The 21,690-nt window shown below is 35.1% G+C and overlaps 1 protein-coding gene across 1 annotated transcript in view; it reads left to right on the top strand.

Annotated features, from left to right (window-relative positions):
• Window positions 1-21,690, top strand: part of ADGRA3 (adhesion G protein-coupled receptor A3) — a 60,113-nt gene that overhangs the window by 12,851 nt on the left and 25,572 nt on the right. The window contains exons 2-8 of the mRNA XM_075148849.1: window positions 2,974-3,045; window positions 10,922-10,993; window positions 12,268-12,339; window positions 13,271-13,342; window positions 14,931-15,091; window positions 15,974-16,187; window positions 17,149-17,313. Of these exons, the coding sequence (XP_075004950.1) occupies window positions 2,974-3,045; window positions 10,922-10,993; window positions 12,268-12,339; window positions 13,271-13,342; window positions 14,931-15,091; window positions 15,974-16,187; window positions 17,149-17,313 (828 nt within the window). The remainder of the gene's footprint in view (window positions 1-2,973; window positions 3,046-10,921; window positions 10,994-12,267; window positions 12,340-13,270; window positions 13,343-14,930; window positions 15,092-15,973; window positions 16,188-17,148; window positions 17,314-21,690) is intronic.

Here is a 21,690-nt window from a genome sequence, read left to right as displayed (position 1 = left end):
ACACTCTAGTGGATGTTACAGGCATTATAGGCACATACAACAGCAAATTCTCAGTATACTTTTAAGTATTTTTTTCCTCATTCTTTCCACCATTCCTGTGATCAGTCTTCACCTGGGATTAGCTGACTGTGTAGCGTACTATGTTGATCACACTTTTGGGGTTGACATCTAAACTAATCTCTTGGAATATGCCTTGGGTAAATGTGTAGTTTAATGTTGATTGCTCGTGGAGCAGTGGGCACCAGGGATGACTTGAGATGAGCTGCAGAAATACATGGTATGACTGTAAGGGGAGGAGAAGGAATGGGATCTTCTCCTTTTAGCATCAGAACTGTTACCTTGGTTGAGTGATTTAATCTTAACTTCAAGAGTTTTCAAACCTTCCATCTGTCAGACTGGAAATGGAAAGTTTTTCAAATGATTTGTTCAGCTGTCTTGATTCTGTGTATGTGAGATTGAGAGAGAGAGATTGACTCAAAGCCAGACCTTTGAGACAAAAAATTGCCTGCCCTGTGTTTGTCTAAACCACAGAGGCTTCTTTGAGAAAACTGGAGAAGAAAACTACTTAGCATAATATATGGTCGTGTCAAAATGATGCTAAATACCATCATAGATTGGTATTTCTGTATTTTAGTTTTATCTTATTCATGATGTGTTTTGAAGTACTAATCCTTGTTATTAGATAATAAATTTTACGCACCGGAGGAAAGAGGGGTGTGTGTGTGTGTGTGTTTGGTTTATGGCTATTGTAAAGGATAGCTGAAAGATGTAGTAGACTGGAAAGAATTCTCCTAGTGGCAGTTGTAAGTGTGGCAGTAGTTATCCAGCCTGAAGGTGTAAGTGAAGAAGCGCACGGACATGTTGGATCTGCAGGATGCATTTGATAGAGGACCTGTCTGAAATTGAAGTGACTGTAGCAGAAGTTGTGGAACAAACTGACAGAGTGTATAAATTTCCAGGACAAGATGGCGTGCACTGGAGAGCTTTTAGAAGAACTCAGGGATGAAAAAGTCAAATGATGAATGTCTGAAGTCTTGCCTAGAATGAACTTGATTTTTGAGGACTGGAGGAATGGCAAATGCTGATTTTTATAAGTGCATCAAGAGTTTAGGGGAACTACATGGTTCCAAGTCTGATGTTTGTGTTGAACAAATCAGTAGAATTTATAATAAATATATTGGATACGTGGATAAAGAGAGAGAGATGTACTTTAGAAAATTTGTGTCTCCTGTAGTGGGAAGCTCTTCCCCGCAAACCTTTCAGTTCTTCAGAATCAGCAAAATATTTACAAGGATGATCCAGTTGATATAATGAGACATAGATGCTTTTCCATAAGGCATCTCTCAGTCCCTCGCCAAAGGCATTTGATGAAAATAGTATGTCAATCTAAAGTGGACAATAATTGTATGAACAGCTAACTTGCTGAAGGATAAGAAGTGGATGTGGAAGTAAATGGATGTGGAAGTAAAAAGCCACCTCAGTGGAGTGGAGTCCTAGAGACCTGTAATGCGCAACGTACTTCTTAATGACCTGTAAAACAGTGTGAGTAGGGGGTTGACCGAGTTTGGTGAGTTGCTTGATGTAATAAGGATAAGGGTAAAGTGAAGAATTTTGGAGAAGTTTATGATCAGGCAATAAAATGGCAGAAGCAGCACATTGTAGAAAAATGAAAATTGTATTGGGGACAACGACAATTCTGTCTTCATATATAGATGATGGGTGCTAAGTTGACCATAAATCTTCAATTCTTAGTGCAAGTGGTAAAGGCAGATCAGATGTTAGGAATTGCTAGGAAAACAGTAGGAAACAAAACAGAACATCATTATCCCACTATGTAGAATTGTGACTTGTCTGTGTGTTGAATACTATTTCATTTCTGGTGGTCTTATCTCAGAATTTTTTGAGTGTAATAAAGCTGGAAAGAGCTCAGAAATTATTAAGGCGGCACAAAATGACTTCCGTGTGAAGAGTAATTAAGTAAAATATGAATCTTCCATCTGGCAAGAGACCATCTAGGTGTCTACATAATTACACGTGGTAAAGAGAGGGTAGGTAGGGACTGATTACTGCTTGTTTCAGTGTAAGAAGTGGGGAGCATCAAGTGAAGCTAGTAGGAGCTGTGTTCAGAATGAATGAGATGAGGCGTTCTTTGTGAAACAGAGCTTTGTACTGTGAAACCTTTTGTAAGGAGTGTTGTGGATGCCAAAATTTTACGTGAAGGAAAATAGGCTTTTTTGTGACAGAGAAATACATAGAAAGCAGGGCCTTCTAAGTAAGGAAGCATCCAGCTATACGAGGGATTTCCTAACTTGAGGGTAATTTGCATCTGCAGACGGCTGTGATTGGAGAATAGGATACTTGGCTAGATGGGCCTGATCCAGTTATTCGTGTGGAAGAGGGAACTTGCGGTTGTGTGGTCCTTAAGAGAAGAAGGGATAGATAGAAGTAAAGGACTGCTTGCTGAGCTTATTTGCAGATGTCTTAAAAAGATTGCGTTGAGGAGAGGGATGCATGTGTGAAGAATGGCTGGGAAAGGTGGCACAACATGGGAGAAGTAAGCGCGTGTGAGCGGCTGAGGGTGGCAGCAGAGGAAATGGGAAACAGGCGATATGCTGCATGGTTTTGAAAATCAAAATGGGTATGGAAGAACAGAATGTTGAATGTGTAGATTCATTTTCTATTATGCCAATTCTGGTGTTTTATTATGACAATCCTATATGGGTGTACTTTCTTTCATATGTTAGTTGTGTAAGCTTGCGTGGTACTTAGGGCACATAGCAGAAAATCCTCTTTTTTTTTTTTCTTCATCATATTTAAGCAGTGCGGTTATATACACCTCAGACAATGAGCTAGGCATTGCAGTTTGATATAAAGGCTGTTAAACAAGAAGATTTACACCAGAAGTGTAAGCTGCAGCAAATAATTTTGTTACCAAATTTATAATGTATTATTCTTGTCCGTTTTTGTTTACAGGATTCTGAGTAACAATAAAATAACAGAGTTGAAGAATGGTTCCTTCTCTGGATTAAACCTTCTTGAAAGATTGTAAGCACTTCTTAAAAAGCTATTTTCACTTGAAAAATTAAGTGATATATTGTTTATGTTTCATTAATAATTCTGAGAACAAAATGTCTTATTTAAGAGATGTGTTCTTACTTTATTGTGATTTTTTTTTTGTGATTGAAGAGTTAACATAGTTAAGCATTCTCTTCGTGAATATGAATGTCGTGTAACAGCAGAAAGGGATAATCTCACCTCCGGGTGAGATTAGGGCAGTTTGTGGGAAGTTCACTGGAATGCCGTGATGACTGCATTTGCTTTGTTGTTGGTGGTCTCGTAATATGAAAACTTATGTTGTAAAAAAAATTATTTCTTTAATTTCTTAGGAAGCATCAGGCCCTTTATCAAAGTATATTTGTAGGGGAAGCGGATGTATTAGAGCCTCTAAAAGAGGCTAAATGCATTTTAAGTTTGTTGTTGATGTTTATTTTAACAGTTTTGCTGCTTACTTTACAACTTCGGTATACACTGAATGTATGGGGGGGGGGAAAACGGGAGTGAGTCTGATGGGAGTAACTTCTTTGACGCCTTTTGCTTCCTGTTTTAACTTTCCCTTTCAGATGATATATCACCTATGGGATCAGAAGCAGCATTGTAGCTTCTGTTACAGTCAGCTTTTTTCCAGCTGGTAGAAGGTCAGGATTGGCAGGTTGATCTACCTGGGAGCAAACAGAAACTTTAGAGATAAGGATTTTTCTAGGCCATTTGACTGGGAAAGTAGCCAGTTCCGTAATCATCTCACAACATCTAGGAAGAGTTCCAAAGGACTTCTGGCTTCAGGGGATTAAAAGTATTTTATTCTTCCTCTAAAACTTGAAGGCTGCAGTGCCGGTCACCTGGCCTAAATAAATTCAAACACTTCCACCATTCTATCCCCCACATGCCAGAAGAAAGATTTGTCTTCTGTGCTGGCAGATGAGCTTTATTGTAGAAATAAGCCATTGTGCCAAAGAAGCAAGGTTATCAGCAGTGATGGCATTCTAGATCTTCACACATTATTTTGGCATCCTTGCTCTAGGTAATAAAGGCATCTGCTGACAGTTGTTATTTGTTGTAACTCATTACAATTTTCAGACAGGAAATACTTGAAACTCTAATTAGTTTGAGGTGATCATTTACATTTGCTCTATGAATCCAAATCTTAATTTTCTTTAAAATTATAAGAACCCAGCTTTCTTCCATTTAACTCCTGTCATTTGTAAGGACTTTTTAGATTATTTTAATATCTTCTTTCATGAGAAGGAAAAGAAAGCAGTAAGTAAGGCATCATGTTTTGAGCATTTAAAGTGATCTGGAATAGCAGTATTTTAGATAGTGTAGTGGTCTCATCTGAATGAGACAACACACTTTATGTGCACTGGTGTAGGAATTAATACATCAACAAATGATTGTTAATGGTCAGGTGTCTTCATCATAAAGGAGGGGATAACTAGCATGATACACTAGTCATTAATGACCATCTCTTTTTTCTTTTGTGCAAGACTTATTTAAAAAACTATTTAACCACAGTAAAAGTATACTTTTCTGCTTTAAAAGCTCATGTGACCTTGGACAGAAGCTACTCTTGTAATTAAAACAATTTTTCAAACTTAAATGAATAGTCAATAGTAAAAGGAAAAAAAATTGAAAGCCATGGTAACTATTTTGAACACTAACGTTATGTTCAGCAGTTTCAAGTTATATTCCTTAAAGTTCACTGTGATAACTTGCATGCCTTTAAAATTGCACTTTTTTGACTTTCTTGCTTATTTTTATTTTTTTCTTACTACTCATACTCCCCCTTATTTCCTTATCAGTGTTTTCTTTCTTTGTAGGTGTGCTCTTTTCCCCACTTTTAATTTAAGAGATGAAATGGAGATAAAAGAAATTCAGTCAGCATTTAAATAGTTAATTCAGACAGTAGCATTGTCACTTAACAATTGCTGCTCACCAAGGGAGAGATTCTGTATGCATTTAATGCTTGTTTGTTCATTCCTTTTGATTTTATACTTCATAGCAAATATTTTTGCCATTTCTCCTTAATGGTTTTTGGATAGAGTTTAGATGTGTAGATATATTTAACCAAAGCCTTTAAAAAAAAGCTAATATGTCAGGAACATGTAATTGCATAATAATTGTTTTTAATTGCATTTTAATCAGTATTTTGAAACCTGAAATACAGATTCACAACTTCATAGTTCATCTGTTAACACACTAAACTTGTTTTCTCCTGTTTAGTTCTTGGACATCTTAATGAAAATTTACATATTTTTTAATGGCTTCTGATATTTTTTCAGTTCTTCAGATAAACTTGGGCATATGGTATCTACATCTGGCAAATTGTTCCCTTTAGGTTATCCTTTTGCTCAAACATGTTATCTCTTGACCTCATCCCCCATCTGACAATTCTTCACTGTTACTATTGAAAGGGAGAGATTGTTTTATTCGTTGCTTGTATGCCCCAAAACAATGGGGAAGTACATTAAAAATGCTGGCCCCAAGTAGGAATTTCAAATCTGTTTGTTAATAATTTTGTGCACATATGTTAATTTATGAAAATGTAGAATTTGGTAATGCATTATTTTGTAAACAGGGTGATAAGATTACCAAAATAAGAGTTTTGTTTTACTGGAGGTTTAAATGTTTGTTAATTATAGTGGAAAATGACAATGTTATGTCTACATCTACTCTTATAGGAAAAAATTCATGCAAATGGTAGCTGAATAACAGTAAGCAGGTCAAAGATTTTTACTGCCATAAATGGTAATTAAAGCGTCTGTACAAAAAGATGTTAAATATTTTAATCTCCGCTGATTTTATTAATGCTATGTTTTGCTATGAATTTCCTGCAGTTTAAATGTTGAAGTAACTTCTTGCACAACTAATTTGTGACAGGTAATTTTTCATCTAGTAGATACTTGTCTTTATATAGCAGTATTCAAAGTCCAGCAATTTAGAAGCAAACTGCTGCTTTCCATCTGGCAGCTAGCTAATGCTGCCTGTTGATTTTTGCAAGGATAAGGAAGATTACTTTATGCATTTATAAAGTACTATTTTTCATTGTACATGAGAGAGAGAGGAGGAAGAGACAGGCGTGGAATTCAGTAAGATATTTAGATGGCAAAAGAAGGGTTTGATATTTATTGAACTGTAAATAATGACAAGGGTTTACCAATGTATTTTTAGGATATACTAATATACCTTTGAAAAGAGAAAATATGCAGTGTGAAGGGAGTGTTATTTGTAGCAGCCTCATTTGTTTTTCTCCTGTTTTTACAGCACTAATCTACAGATATATGGATGCCTTAAAAAGAGCGGTATCTGATACTTCCTCAGGCAGTAACAATTTCTGATTTTAATTCTTCTTGTGATAGTGCAGCAGAGCATGTGAAAAGATGGACCTGAGTTCTTCTAGTGGTGGCCCTGAACTTTTTTTTTTAAAATCTTTAAAAGTGATTGGAAAGTTCAGTATTTCTTGTTTTAATATTGCTGAGCAGAGAAACAGTTTTATGAATATTCAGGAACTTGTTTTCTGTTCTAACTTTAGTTCTGGTTTTGGTTCTGGAAGCTCCATCTCTTTGTTAGCTGTGGCTCTTTCAGGAGAAGACTGAGAGTGTTAGGCTAACAAAATATTTATTTTCCCCATCTTCACCTGGTTTTCAGGTAATTTCTGAAAGATGAGTGGTGAGGCGGGGGAAATGTGCTTCTAGTCTCTGCTGAAAAATCTGTGCTGTTAAACTGAACGCTTTGGAGTATTCTGACCTGTTGGAAGTACAGAAATTATTTGAAGGAAACAAAAAGGTTTTCTTGTCTAGGTTCTAGCTTTTGTTTAGTTTGCAGAAGTGTGGTAGTCTCAAGCATTTTTTTTAATCTTTTTTGTATTACATCTTCAAGAAATTTTGACTATTGTAGTTAATGCACGTCATAGGTGATGTGATGGCATAAGCAAAACAGCAAAACACAGTGATCCAAGTTGCTGTCTCTTTCTTTAGGTGCAAGGGGATGTCAAAAGCATATGTAAGAACTTTTCAAAAAGTCAAGAGATGATTTTTAGTAACTTTTTAATTTCCATTTGGAAAATATCCAAGTCTCGGAACTGTCTGTTGTCTCCTGTTTTGTGGTTCCTTATGAACCTGGACACTCCAGTTCTATTCTTGTATTACTCTAATATCATTGAAATCAGTGATAGATTTGAGCCAGTTTTCCTTTCCTAGGGACAGTTACTTGAACCTGGTGAAACAGCTCCAGCAGCCCTTGATCCTCACATACAATTTGAATATGGTGATCTAAAAGCAGAATTCTACATCTGAGACCCACATGCCGTAAAGTATTGGGCTTCCAGTTATCAGCAGTTTTGGTGGTACCCTAAATATTTGGTACATGGATGGTGAAAACTCAAAATAAATACAGCCTGCTATATTTTAGGGAGAAAGCCTATGCATGTATAGTAGAATTTAAATCATACACAGTGAATGATGAGGAAACATAAAATTGTTTAATCAGTCATAAGCATTTATTGGATCTGCCTGCATAAAATCTACACCCTATAGAGCTATGGGAGGGATAGGCTGACTTTATGTAATGTTTAACCTATTTTTGTAATTTCTTTGTCCTCTTCCCCCATTTCCTTTTTGAAAAGGCATTTCATATACTAAGAGTCCATGGTAGCTAATGTGTTTTTTGTCCGATGTTCATTTTCACATTCTGTTCAGGAAGAAAAGATAGCTTATCTAATGGTAGTTGAGCGCGCTAAATAATGTATACATGTCAGTATGTATATATATACATCGTTTATTTGTGCCTGCAGGATGCTTTAGTAATAATTAAGACAATCTTCATTGTGCTGAGACAGAAAGCAATAAATTATATGTAATATGTATTATTACATAAGTAATTTTTGAGTTGTATATGTGCACTTTTAAGTCATAGACAACTGGCCACTGAAACATTTCATTATAAATTCTAATGAAATGTAAAGATTTTGGTTTTTACATGGTAAACCATAGTTACATTTAAGTATTCTTTCATTAAGATATTTTTCTTAACAAGATAACATTAGGTGCGGTTGTCGGGCTCTTAAAAATATTTTTGCCTGTTGGTAGGTTGCTATTTGGCCACTTAATCATGGGTTTGAAAAAGGGCTGTTCCAATTGGACATAAGAAAATTCTTCATAATGAGAATGGTTAAATACTTAGAGAGTTGGGTGATGAGATGGTGAAATCTGCATCCTTTGAGGTTTTCAGGACTTCACTGGTCATAACAGCGGGGCAGTTGATCTGATTTAGTTGTGCTTTGAGCCAGAAGTTGGACTATATGGCGAAGTTGTAATATTATCCTAACTGAAACCCTCTTCTAATGGATTTCTTTTGGACAGATTTTATTTTTTTTTGACAAATAAATACCAATAACTATATCCTGTTAGTTGAGCTTTGCCAAAGAAAAATTACTAAAATCAGTGGCTGAGATGAGTAAATTCCTGTTGCTAAAAATCAGTAGTTTGTATAAATGTATTTATATGTGTTAAAAACAACAAAAATTTAAAGCCAAATACAACTTTCTAATGAGATTTTCTCCCCCACCTCCCTTTTACGTGAGAATCCTATCAGTCTGTTGGTTTAACGACAACTGTCATTTCTTCATTTAGAAACTGTCCTAGATACAGGAGTCCTGGCAATTGCACCAGCCTGTGTATCAACATCTTTTACTGTTTCTGAAGAGCTGCCAGACATGTCAGCACTGTGTTAATTTTGAGATCTTTAAATATCTCTTTATTTCACAGTTTTCGTCTGCTAATACTTTTTGATAGATGAATACATAGCTAGTGGTTACTAATGACTGCCACTGGGAAGGGGGAAAAAAACCCAGAGACCCCCCAACTGTTGTAGTTGCAGGTTGAGAAAATGCTAACACTTTGGGCATTCAGGGTGTTTTTTAAAAATTCCTTTAGTATGGTGGTTCATTAATGCTTTGCTATCTTATTTGCAAAATACAGAATATATATGGAATGAGTGTTACAAAAACATGAAAATTGTTGGCATTTCTTTTTAAAAAGAATTTGTTAATTCTAGTGTAATTATCCTTCTGGAACTGATATTAAGACCTACTAAGGGGAGGGGGGGGAAAAAGCAAAAAATTACATAAAGAATAGACTAGTCAGTTTTTATCTAACTAATCTAACAAAATCTGTAAACAGGTTGTGGATGTACTAAAACTCTTGCTTTTAATTTTAGAACTATATAGTTTTTTTCCACTGAAGCAATGGGTTTAAGAAAGAGGTGTATCAGGGAGTATGCTTTGAATTTAAGTAATGAAATTAAGGATCACTGATAATCTAGACTAGTGGATTTCCAAGGCATGTTGTCAAGGTTTTTCTCCCTGAGTGTTTTCCACAGTGAGATTTTAAGTTTAAATGGGAGTTACATGATTTTAAAATGAAATTTAAAATATGAACATTAAGTATCATTTTTCTTCCCTGTCCCAATAAATAAGTGGTGATTAACATTTAGTATTCTCAGATTTGTCATGGTCTCGGTACTGGTTTATAAGCCTGCTGAAAGAGGTTTAAAAACATTACAGTTCTTCAGGCTTGTGATACTGCTTGGGAAGTAGTTGGCAGTCCCTGCCACCATACAGGGCAAGAATATAAAGTTGAAATAAGAGAAGTGTGTGTATATGTCATAGTTTTATTGAAAATTAATTTACTGGACTGCAAGGCAAATTTAAAATATTTAAAGTATTTCAAGTATTTAAAATGTTTATTAGGTACGGCATTGAAGCATGATCCATGGACCATGACACTGTCTGTTGTACCATGATTTGTTAATCTGGCTGCAGGAAATGCTATTGTGAAATCTTGGGATGAATTTATCTTTTCGCTCATGCATATCTGTGTAGATGTAATCCTCTTGTACTGTTCTCTTTTGGGCAGAATTATTAATGTTGTGGTAGATTTAGGAGATGTTTTTTCTACCCTTGCTTACTAAAACATTGCTTTTAATTGAAATTACTAATTTTCTTTTCAAACGTTCACATACTACCAAGGAATGAGAAATTTTCCTTGTAGTAGTAAGTGCCTGAAAAGTTTCAAATAATAGTATAGTAAAAAACTTGGATGAATAAGGAGGTGGAAATAATTTTAGCATTCATGCAGTGATAAAGTTTGTTCAAAACTGTGTAGATGCTGGCAGATGCTTTCTGTGACCTTTCAAATTAAGCTGTATATGCAAAATATCTCGAGTTAGGAGTTAAAACTCCTATATGATTTATAAAATTAATAAAGCAGTTTAATGACATAGTTACTTTACATTTCTCCTTACAATCTCCTATTCTGGCAACTCAAGATTTAAAAATACTCTGAGCTTTTTCACCAGTTTTATTCGGGATTCTCAGCCAGGGTTTTGCTTTTGTGCCAGTAACGTTGGTGGAAACTTTCAATGTTGTATCTTTGGTGTATTTTTAGGATCTTGTTTTGCTTCTTTTGACAGATGTTGGGCACTACTAAGTATTTAAAATGGGTAGGCTGAAGAAGACAACACTGTGCTAAATGGTATTGTACTGTGTAATGAGCAAATGTTACACCCTGAGCAGCTGTAATCTATTCGGACGCTGTGGCAAAGTATCTTTGACTATATACTGTTTCATGTGATAGGAACTGATAGAATATTTAAAGGAATACACATGCTGTTTATATTCCTCTTTCTAGTTAAAATACAGATTTTCAAATTTTGAAAGATACTATTTTAGAGAAAGTAGAAAAGTGTTGTATGGGTTTTTTGGGCAGTTTTCAAATAAGTTGAGACAAGTTAAATGTATCTTCATGCATGTATATCTGTTTTAAGGGGTAGTTTGTGATAAATGTAATGTCTTAATTTTTCTCTGCAGGGACCTTAAGAACAACCTTATTAGTACTATAGATCCAGGAGCTTTTCTGGGACTTTCATCTCTGAAGAGACTGTAAGTGGTATATCTAGCTAGTCATTTTAAACAAAACAAACAAAAAAACCCTGAGAGTAGAGTAAGTCTTAGATTCTGGAAAATTAGACAGCAAAACTATTATATATTAAAAGTTGAATATGTATATGCTGTCTAAATTTATACACATACATGAATATATAAAACAAAGTCTGCTTTGAGTCTTACAACTGAAGAACATCCACTGCTTGTGGATTGGCAGTCTCACTTATTCTTACTGACAGTCTCTTGTATTATTCCTCTCTTTTTGTATTTCAGTAACTTGAAACATCACTGGGTGAACATTCATTCAGAGCTTTGATGCCATCAAGTCTTGCTTTGTTAAATGTTAAACTCCTCATGATTCTTTTTTTTTCTCCAAAGGTCATAGTGGAACACAGTCCCTTGCTATTAATACTACACTGAAGTTACAGCGCTGTTAATGCTGCTTTATTGAAGGTTGTGCCAACATTCCCATTAACACATTTTTGGGGGATTTATACCTTGACGGTAAAAATTCTGCCCCAGATGAAACTTGAAAAACAAGACCTCAGCATGATGGCCTTCTTTTTCTTTTTTCTTTTTTTCCTTTTTTTAAAACACTCTTCAGATTCTCGCAATATATCTGGGACAGCTTTTAAGTCTTAGTGATTTTGCTGCCCCCCCTCCCGCCCCTACCTTTAGTCAGCATACAGCTTTCCTTTTTAAATTTTTGGCACTGATCAGATGATCTGGCTCACTGAAAACCTTAAAAATAAAGCTGAAGGACCAATTCTGGACCATTACTACTTGCAAGCTTAATTTTTATTCCTTTAAGAATTTTTGGCAATTCGATTTAAGACCTACATTGTTAAATATAGAATATTTAAATATTTATGTAAGTATAAATATAGAATTGGTCCTATTTATGTACAATAAATGCACTAGTATAGGTCTCTCTGGCATGTCAGAAAATTAAGTGATGTAGCACATACGATGAATATACTGTACAAATACAAAAATTTACTTTGTAGTGATGTAAGCCAAACCTATTCTAAGGGGATTTACTGGTAAGAATATGGGCAAACCATTGTTACTTTAGAAATGGAATAAGGACTCTATGTGCATGTGTGTCCACCCATATAGCAGTACCTTTTGGGTTTTCCTGAAAAAGACTAAACGTATATATGGTGCAATCTGTTACTCATGAATTTTAGTTGAAATACTTCTGTTTGCAGACTGTATGTCATTTGGAAATAAAACAGTTTATTCTGATTTTTGCTTTTTCCTATTTATAGAGACTTAACTAATAACAGAATAGGCTGCCTGAATGCAGATATATTTAGAGGACTTGTAAATCTTATCAGATTGTAAGTATAATTTTGTGGTATGTAATTTCACTTCTTAAGTTTTAGTCTTATGTAAGTTAACATTCTTTGTTTCAATGGGAGTAGTTTGTTTTAAGTGTGTGTCTGAAAGAGATGCAGTATGGCTGTGATTGTGGCTTGTTACTCAGTAGCAAGCTTAAAAAAAAAAAAAAGGGCAGCGGGGGATGTGTGTGTATGCACGACCAAAACCATACTACTCAGTGCTCTGTCTGCTTTGCAACCATTTTCCAGAATCTTAGAAGGTATAGAGGGAGTAGAAGGGGGGAGAGTAGCAGACTCTACAAAATATTTTCCTTAGAAAAATATTTCAGGGTTATAGAATCTTTTAATACCTGTGCCTTCTACCATGGCATCAGTATGGTTGTGTTTTGCTGGCTTTCTTGCACATTTTGTAGTTCTTCATTTACTGTAAGAAAATAACATGTAAGATTATGGAATGTTTCTTTGCCCTGGTTGTTCGCTTCTTATGCAGTGCTTTCACTGATACAGAGAAAGTGGGATGTATAATATTTTTAAAAAATATTCTGCTAGACCAAACATGCTTTTTATAGCATGTTAATAGCAACACATCAATTCTCTGTGAAAAACGAAGTTAATTTTAAACTTCTTGAAATGTATGCTCAGCATGTGCTAGTTGTTGCTTTAAAAAAAAAATAAAGTATTTGCTTTCAGTCCTTGTTCCCAATCTTAAAATTCTTCAACTAAAAAAGAAGTATTGGGGAACAGTTTATTTTGGGATTTTTGCTAGGCTGTCAGACTTGATTATTATTCTTACAGTCTTGTGAACTATGACAGAGTGTCATAATAGTATCTTGTAGGTTTTAAAATAACGTCATCTTGAAGAGGAATTTTTTTTATTTCAAATGTCAGTTGCTTGAGCATGAGTTCAAATCATGATACTTTTATTTCTTAGGAATCTTTCTGGAAATCTGTTTTCTACACTTACACAGGGAACATTTGATCATCTTGGTTCACTGAAGTCTCTGTAAGTACTTATTGCATCTAATCTTAATTTGCAGGATCATTTGTGTTCGTAACAAAAACCATTTTATATACACTTGTTTGTACTACAGTTTTGCATTTTTACTTTTAAACCTCATAACAGCGGTTTCTTTATCTGAATAAGTGCATGGGAAATATATGTACAGTTATTTGGGTGTTTATGTAACTTCCTTCAGAAGATGCTCAGTATTTGTTACATAGTTCTGAGAAAACAAAGCTATACTGGCATCTGGGCTTCTGAAAGTTGTATTCTGTATGCATTGATTATTACTTTATATTAAATAAATAGCATTTTACACCTTCTTTTAACAAAGGGGACAAATACTTTTAAGGAATATCTTAGTCCTTGAAGAACAGTATAGTTTTGTTACACGTAACAGTGGGTACATCTCAACCTTATGTTATTTTTCTGCTTTTAGTTTCATGAGTTGTAATCTTGTGTAAGGAAGAAAGCAAATGAAAAAAAGTTGAGTGCTGATGATTAGCTTGCATTTTTCCCTGGTAGTTGGCTCAGTTGTACTGGGACTTTCCCAAAAGCTCTGACTTTTGGCTTTGACACAGAGTTAATTTCTTGTTTATAAAGGCAAATGTTTCTTTCCTTCCTCCAGCTTCTTTTAATTGTTCATTAGTTGTTATTCCTGGTATTTTAATTGTGTACATAAGGGTTGCTGTCCAAGAACATCACAGGTCTGACAAGAGAACCTGGATATAACTGTTGCTATTAAAATGTATGTGTCTGGAGGAATTCCTGTGAACAAAGACCAAATGGAATTTCACAGGAATTTTGATATAGTGTTTGAAGTGTTCTGCCTGTGATGTTGTGTTATCCTCTAGACATTTGCAAAAAGAAAAATAAATTATGTTTGGAGGTAAAAAACAGTGTAGACACAGCGATACGTTTTGATACATTTTTAACTGTTTCTAAACAGATAAAATATTTATGGTCTCTTTTAATTTAGCTGACTACAACAAATACCTACGGGGGGATTTGGTATGTCTTTTTAGTAGAAGGTATTGAATTATACAGAAAAGACTTTATGAATCAATGAAAAGCCTTATATGATTTTCATATAAAGTAGAATAAAACTATCATTAAAATTGTGTGAATAGTGGTTCTGAAAAGAGAAATAGGTGAGAGGCTATTTTTATATTTCTGTTGATTTTACTGTTAAAGCATTTGATTGCTGAAGTGAAGCAATGAAGTGTATTCTTAAGTTATGCTGATGCATATTCAAGCAATTTCTTGTTATTGCTCACTTCAATAACGTAAACTCCCTCCATGAAAGAAATTACTAGAAATTTTTTCATGCGCAGGTATTAGATGTTCCTCATATTTATGGAGAAGATTCCTTTTCTCAGGGATTGTGTACTTTTGTTCTCAGACCACAGCTTGCAGAGGATTAGAGTATCTTCCAATACATAGTGGTAGGCAACTCCGCTGTATTCTGGGGTTTGACTGCTTGTTGTCTGTGTGTCTGTGACAATGAGAGGCATTGTACAGCTGTTGATGTCAAGCTTTCAGACCTTTGATGTTGCATTTTGTCACTGTGAATACCTATTTTGTGTTGCAGAGAATTTCAGACTGATTATCTTCTTTGCGATTGCAACATACTGTGGATGCATCAGTGGTTAAAAGAAAGAAATATAACCGTACGTGAAACTAAATGTGCCTATCCCAAGTCACTTCAGTCGCAGACGGTGACTGGTGTTAAGCAGGAGCTTCTGACCTGCGGTAAGCACTCCTGACAACTGATACTTATTTTCTAATGCATTCCATATTCTGTTAATATTACTGAACAGACTTTTATGCTTTGTTTTGTTTCCCTGAAATTCAGTACTTACATGATAGTGGTAATAGTGATTCTTTTTCAAAAGCTGATTTTTAGTCGTGATTCAGTATTGTTTGTTTTGGAAATAAATAATAAATAAATTGGTGATTGTGGATGTTAGTCTGTAGAAACTAAGGATGAGTAGCACCCTCTGGAGATAAACTCCTTTTTCCTGCTAGTCTGTGTTTTCCAGGGATTTTTACCTAAACCTCACAAAAGGAATCAGAAACTGATAATTTTTTTCCAAAGTCTAGCTCTCCGACTTCAAATTATTCCAAGTCCAAATTCTGAATTTGAGGTCTTTATTTTACGACTTACTTTCCTACATGGTTATTCTGTTGTTGATTAGCCTTCTTGTTGTGATGAAACCATGACCAATTTGCTTAACTTCTTTGTTGTATTAGAGTTATTCCATCTGTCAAAATAATAAAACGTATGTATTTGTGATTTGGAAATATTAATAGTGAGAAATTGTGAAGAAATAAAATGCATAAATGTATTTTTTTCATTCAAGTTTATATTTTCACTCTTTTGGATGTGGGCTAGCAAAAGATTTTTGAAATGTATTACATTAAAGGAATACATGTTTTGAAAAAGAATATGATGAGAATTTGTATTTTCAATATCCGATGCATCAAATGTAGTTTTTATATAAATCTTGCAAGATGCGGTTTACAAGGAGGTTATATCAATAATTGATACTCAGTGTATTTTTCTCCCCTTTTGAAAATTATGTATATAACAGATTCTTGCTATTAATTGTGCTTTTATTTCTTGAATTCTAGAACCGCCGCTTGAATTACCATCTTTCTATATGACTCCATCTCACCGTCAGGTTGTCTTTGAAGGAGATAGTCTACCCTTCCAATGTATGGCTTCGTATATTGATCAAGACATGCAAGTCTTATGGTATCAGGATGGAAAGATAGTGGAAACTGATGAGTCCCAGGGTATTTTTGTTGAAAAAAACATGATTCATAACTGCTCGCTGATTGCAAGGTGAATCCATAAAGAGAAAATGTATTTCCCACTCCTTATTTTCTGCTCTGATTTAGTGACTATTTCTGTAACCAGTAAGGCCCTCTCGTATTCTCGCTGGGTGAACATATGTAGACAGAAACTTCCCAAGCAGGGAAGTAGCCTGTAACTTCGCACATCTCTTAAATTACCTGGGTTTGGTTACTGTTGCTAACTATCAGGTTTGAGGAGGGAGGTCTAGAGATTTGATTAGTCAAACCCACCTGCTTAAAACAGGGTTACCTAGAACAGGTTGCCCAGGACTGTTGCAGTTGGGTTTTAATTATCTCCAAGGATTACCTAATGCAGTTCATGTAACATATACTTGTGGTAGGATACATTTGTTCTCTTGGAACATGAAAATTATGAAAACAAAGCATTTAAGTGAGATTCTTTTCTCTTCCTTTTGAGCACACCACAGTTGGTAATATTGAAGTTCTCCAGCAGAGATCTATAAGTATCATTTATTCTGCCTGCAGCAGATTTTTTGACTCATTCAGCATCTACAGAGTGTTTATATATCCTGTAATTGTATAAGTAAATTAGGGCTTCTAACTTCATCACAAATCATGCATTTGGGAAGTTATTTTAGTTTGGCCTTTCTGGAACATCTATAAAAATTTTGTGTTGAAGAGCAATGATAACACTTGGGGAGTTTGGATTTCTCATCTTGTCTTTCTGAAGTTAAGGAACTTTTTCCCATGGCTGTTCTTTTTCTTTCCTACCTTGGCAAAATTGAGAGCTAGAAGAATAGTAAATATTTCTCTGTTAATTACAGTACATTGATTCATAGATAGCTCTGGTTTTGTAAGATCACTGACGGTTGTATGTAATCGGTTGTTTCCTCCATTGTCTTTCTGTACTTTATTCATCTTCTGGTAAAAGCTTATATAAATTTTATTACCAGACCATTGGGTTTTATTTGTTTATTTTATCTTCCCAGTGCACTGACAATCTCAAACATTCAGGCTGGCTCCACAGGAAACTGGGGTTGCCATGTACAAACCAGACGTGGGAATAACACAAGGACAGTAGACATTGTGGTGCTAGAAAGTTCTGCGCAGTACTGCCCTCCAGAGAGGGTTGTGAACAATAAAGGGGATTTCAGGTTGGTAACGTCAATTTTTTTTTCAGAGAAAAGAAAAGTCCATTTAATTTTGGCTTTAACTAAGGTATTATGCTTTAAAGGCACCTGTGTGGATGCTTGTTTGTAAATGATGTGCAACAGATTTTTAACTGTTCTAAATTAGTATGTGTTGAAAGAAGCGCACACAACTATACCACGAAATGTTAAACTCTGAACATGTTAACTCACATATTTGGAAGAGATGGAAAGTAAGCTATGATATTTGAAACATATAAATGAAATTATTGGAATAGAGTAAAACTTTTTACATGATCTATAAGTTAGAGTTGGACTGCATACTGATGGGCGGGTTTCCACCAGGTTATCATTGTGTTTTTAAAACCCTCCTTCTCCCAGACGACAAAATCACTATATAAGAAACATGTAATATAGTTTTTTTCTTTTTTTATCCCGTGAGTATTAGAGTAAATAATATGAATGGTGCTTCCTTTTAATGATTGTTGGGACTGTAGTGGTAGCTCTGATGTTCCATTGTGTTGGGTATTGCAGAGTATTTTATCTTTTGTTCTTACCTCTTCACCTGTTTTCCCTTTTCTGATCTTTCTGCTGCTGGTCACTCTAACAACACGTTACTCCTGGAGGTGCCAGCTGTAACAGATAGCTTCTGTATAGATTCTCTATATGTAAGGTAATTCCCTTTATAACTACTCTGTGTTGTACCTCCTTGCAGTAACTCCTACTGAGAATTAGCGTATGTCATAGCATATGTTTTCAGTATGGTTTGTAGGGTTTCTTAATGTTGTAATAACTGCTTTTACCCACTCATTTATTTTCATTTTTCTTATGCTGCTTGGCTATGTGGATCTTCTGCTTAATCTTTTGCTTACATTTATAAACTTTTCTTCCTTTCCCTGTGTGCAGTAGAGTTCTTTAAAGTCATCTTCTTTCTATACAGCTAATCTAAGACCATAAATCTTTTATTTTAAGAAATGAAAAGTAAATTAAAGCATTTGCTGGGACATAGTTTTTGGGGGGAGAGAAGACAAGCTTTCAAGTGCAGAAGGCGTTCTCCAGTTGTACCAAAAGTTCAGGTAAAGTCCTGGCTGAGAGCACTTGTTCTGAGTTCATCTTCTTTATGTTCATCAATTGGACAATTTGAGAGGGGTAGCTGGTGTCTGAGTTGGAGGAACTATTAGTAAGGGAAGTAGTGTTAAGATCACTTGCTGCACAGAGGCAATTTGGAACTACTGAAGAGCTTCACTTTCACATTGTAAGGAATTATTTATATAAGAAACTTTGTACATATCCTCTTTTTACACTGTGGTGGTTTCAACTGCAGTGATGAGCATTACATTAGAAAATGAGAACTTCCTGCTTAAGATATAAGGTGAAGAAAGTCAAACAGATGCATGCTGTATTCATCAAAGAACACATCTATTTAAATCACTTATGCATTTTTTTTAATGATGCAAGTGTGAATTGTTCTTCTTCGATTTGCCATTAGAGGTGAAAACAGATGGTAAAGGCTTATTTCAAAGTGTTTTCCATTAAATTAACCTGTGCTTTTCAGTGACTGTTCAGTGTAATAAGATTTACCCCCTCTGGAATTCAGTAGAAAGAAATAAGATTCCAGAAAATGTTCAGCTTATCAAAAAGTTCACTATGTCTGGGTTTACTCTAACAGACTTCCATTTATATTTTAGGTAGAGTAATAATAAGGAGTAATTTTTCACCTTTGAGACCATATGGAAATAAGGCTTTGACTAGTGAGAAGATGGTTCTGAGCAGATGGCTGTAAATGATCCTAGGTGAATTTGATTTTATAGGTTTTTAGTTGGAACTGGTTATCATTTTAGCTTGGAAGCTGTTTCAAAACTGGCATCTAGATTTTTATCCCTTCAGAGATGGGATAGCAAAGTGTAGCGGAGGAGGATGTTTGTCTTCAGTCTCTGGCTTAGTAATAGTAGTTTAACATGAGTTTATAAAAATTAGGCAAAAAAATGTCTTCATTATGGAATCTTTTTTTTTTTAAATTTAGATATTCTTTTAAGTCTTACTCGATAATATCCCTGAATATGTTACAATCCATGATTAAACTGGAAATACAGTTTGCATGTTAGAATGTAACCTAGTGCTTCTGCTTCAGTAAATCTTTCAACGGTTGTGTTTAGAATAATTTTATGCTGGTAGTTGATAGAGTTCTTTCTTAAATATAAGAATTATCCTTTTGAAAACTATTCCTCACTGGGTGTAATCAATCTTAAAACTGTAATTGTCATGCTGAATTTAGAGAATTACTAAGATGTAATAAGAAAAAAATATTAGACTACCTGTAAGATAATGAAATTATGATATAAAAACTCATTGTAACTGAAAGTTACTGTTGGTTTAAAGAAATGAATGCTTTCAAAACACAATTAATATGCATGAAGGGAAGTATTCTTTTATAATCTCATGGTCTGGCTTTTTTTCCCTGAAATGAAATTATGGTACTTAAATGTAAATGAACCATCTTTTCCTCCACAGCTGTCTACTCTCATGTATATGTGATAAATTTTGAGCACCTAATTATAAACAGTGATGAAGTAAGAGTGTTAATACAGTCCAAATTTGCACTTCTGCTAGCGGTTGGGTAAACTGTGAAAGGTATTCAAGCTTAGGCTCACAAGAAATTAAGAATGCAGCCAAACTTATGAAGCCTTTGTTTGCATAATGAGAATTTCATGTCATTAGTCACCTTTTGAGCCCTGCTGGAGGGTTGTCCTCTCTGGCTTCAGGGAAAGTGGAGAGTGCCTCATCAGCTCATCTCATACAGGTATTAGGAGGAGACAGTTCATGGCTGAGAATGGTCCAGGTTAACATTCACTTAGCAAAAATAGGGCATAAGGGAAGCGTAGTTACAGCTGGAATCAATTCCCCTATCTCATTCACCACTGGGCTGTAAAGAAACTTGTACCTGTACAAGGGGTATTGTGAATGGGAGAGGAAAGAGGGTAAGGGACACTGTTCTCCACAAAGAGCTTCTCTTAGTGACACTGCACATTTGTGTTGTTTTTGTGTATGTGAAATTATGGCAGAAAGCTGGGAGTTTTAAATTGCCCACCTTTTATGTCCGGTTTAGTGGAAAGCTTTCTAAATCATTATATGAATAATATATTAGTTTTATTAGTAAAATGTTTCTGTAGATACCTAAATTTGTTATAAAGGCAGCAGAGACTGTATGGCTGTCTGGCACTGCTAGTATTATTTTGAGAAGATCATGGTAAAAGATGATAAAATGCTGTGTAAGGAGATGAATGAAAAGTAAATGCAGTAGGAATAAAGGGACAGTAACAAAAGGGAAAGAGATGGATTAAAAAGATAGGGGAAGTGGAGAGAAGAACAGGGAGAGAAGGCAAATAATCTCGTGATAATCTAATAACCTTTGAAGTAGTGTTAAACACTGAAACTCTCACTTTTTTCCATTTGACGGCTACAGAAGTTCCAGGAGAGAGAGAGAGAGAGAGCGCGCTTAGAAATTATACTTGTTTAGCTCTCCTGAAAAACTTGATTTTCATTTGAGTCCTAGTGTTTCACTCTGGTTTCTCTTTTTCTAATTCTCTAGCACTAGGTATGAACAGTGAGGAAAGGAATGGCACATGCCATTTTTCAGTGAAAATATTTGTCTTGGAGGTTGTGTCATACAACATCTGTCAGGACCGCAGAGTTTAAATTATCCTAAGGCCATGTGGCACTCGCTCTGTAAGGCGATACATTCAGTCAAAACTGAGCCGACCGCACTTCAGCTTAAAATGCTTTGGAAAAATACAACTTCTAGAAATCTGTCTATAAAGACAGAGACAGATATCCCTTTCAAAGTGGCATCTTTGATGTTGGAAACTTAATACAAAAATTTCAGTGTTGATAAAATTGTTTTGGAAATGATATTTTGGCACTCCAGTGTCAGTGTTTCTGGAAACCTGACTTGGCATTCTGGAAGCTGAGATTTGGGTGTATTATGCAAGGTATTTGTGGGCCTGCATGCCTTCTAACAGCTGCGCTAGCTGATTTATTAGTTGTCTTCATCTGCCTGTTTTCTTTTTGGCTTCATTCTCTGAAGGCTCTTTATGTATCCATAAGAACTGGGAGCATAGAAGTAGCTCATCTTTGTACTTGTTTTTCCCTAGTCTGTGTTATCAGACTGTATTTTAATTTGTTCATAAATGAAATTTCAGAGACTTAGATAAGTTTACATGTATTGTATCCCTTATCCCTTCCCAGCAGATCTATAACTTGCTCTGTCCATGATCAGAGTTGGCCAGACATGATCCGAAGTGATGTTTTTGTCAGCTTGCTAGGGTGCATGTAATGGTTGCACTAAGGTCACTACTGGGATTGCAGCAATTCACAAAGGCTGTT

This window comes from Calonectris borealis, chromosome 4 (genome assembly GCF_964195595.1).
Source record: "Calonectris borealis chromosome 4, bCalBor7.hap1.2, whole genome shotgun sequence".
Lineage (NCBI taxonomy): Eukaryota > Metazoa > Chordata > Aves > Procellariiformes > Procellariidae > Calonectris > Calonectris borealis.
Note: the sequence above shows the minus strand (reverse complement) of the source record. Positions and strands in the feature narration are given on the sequence as shown.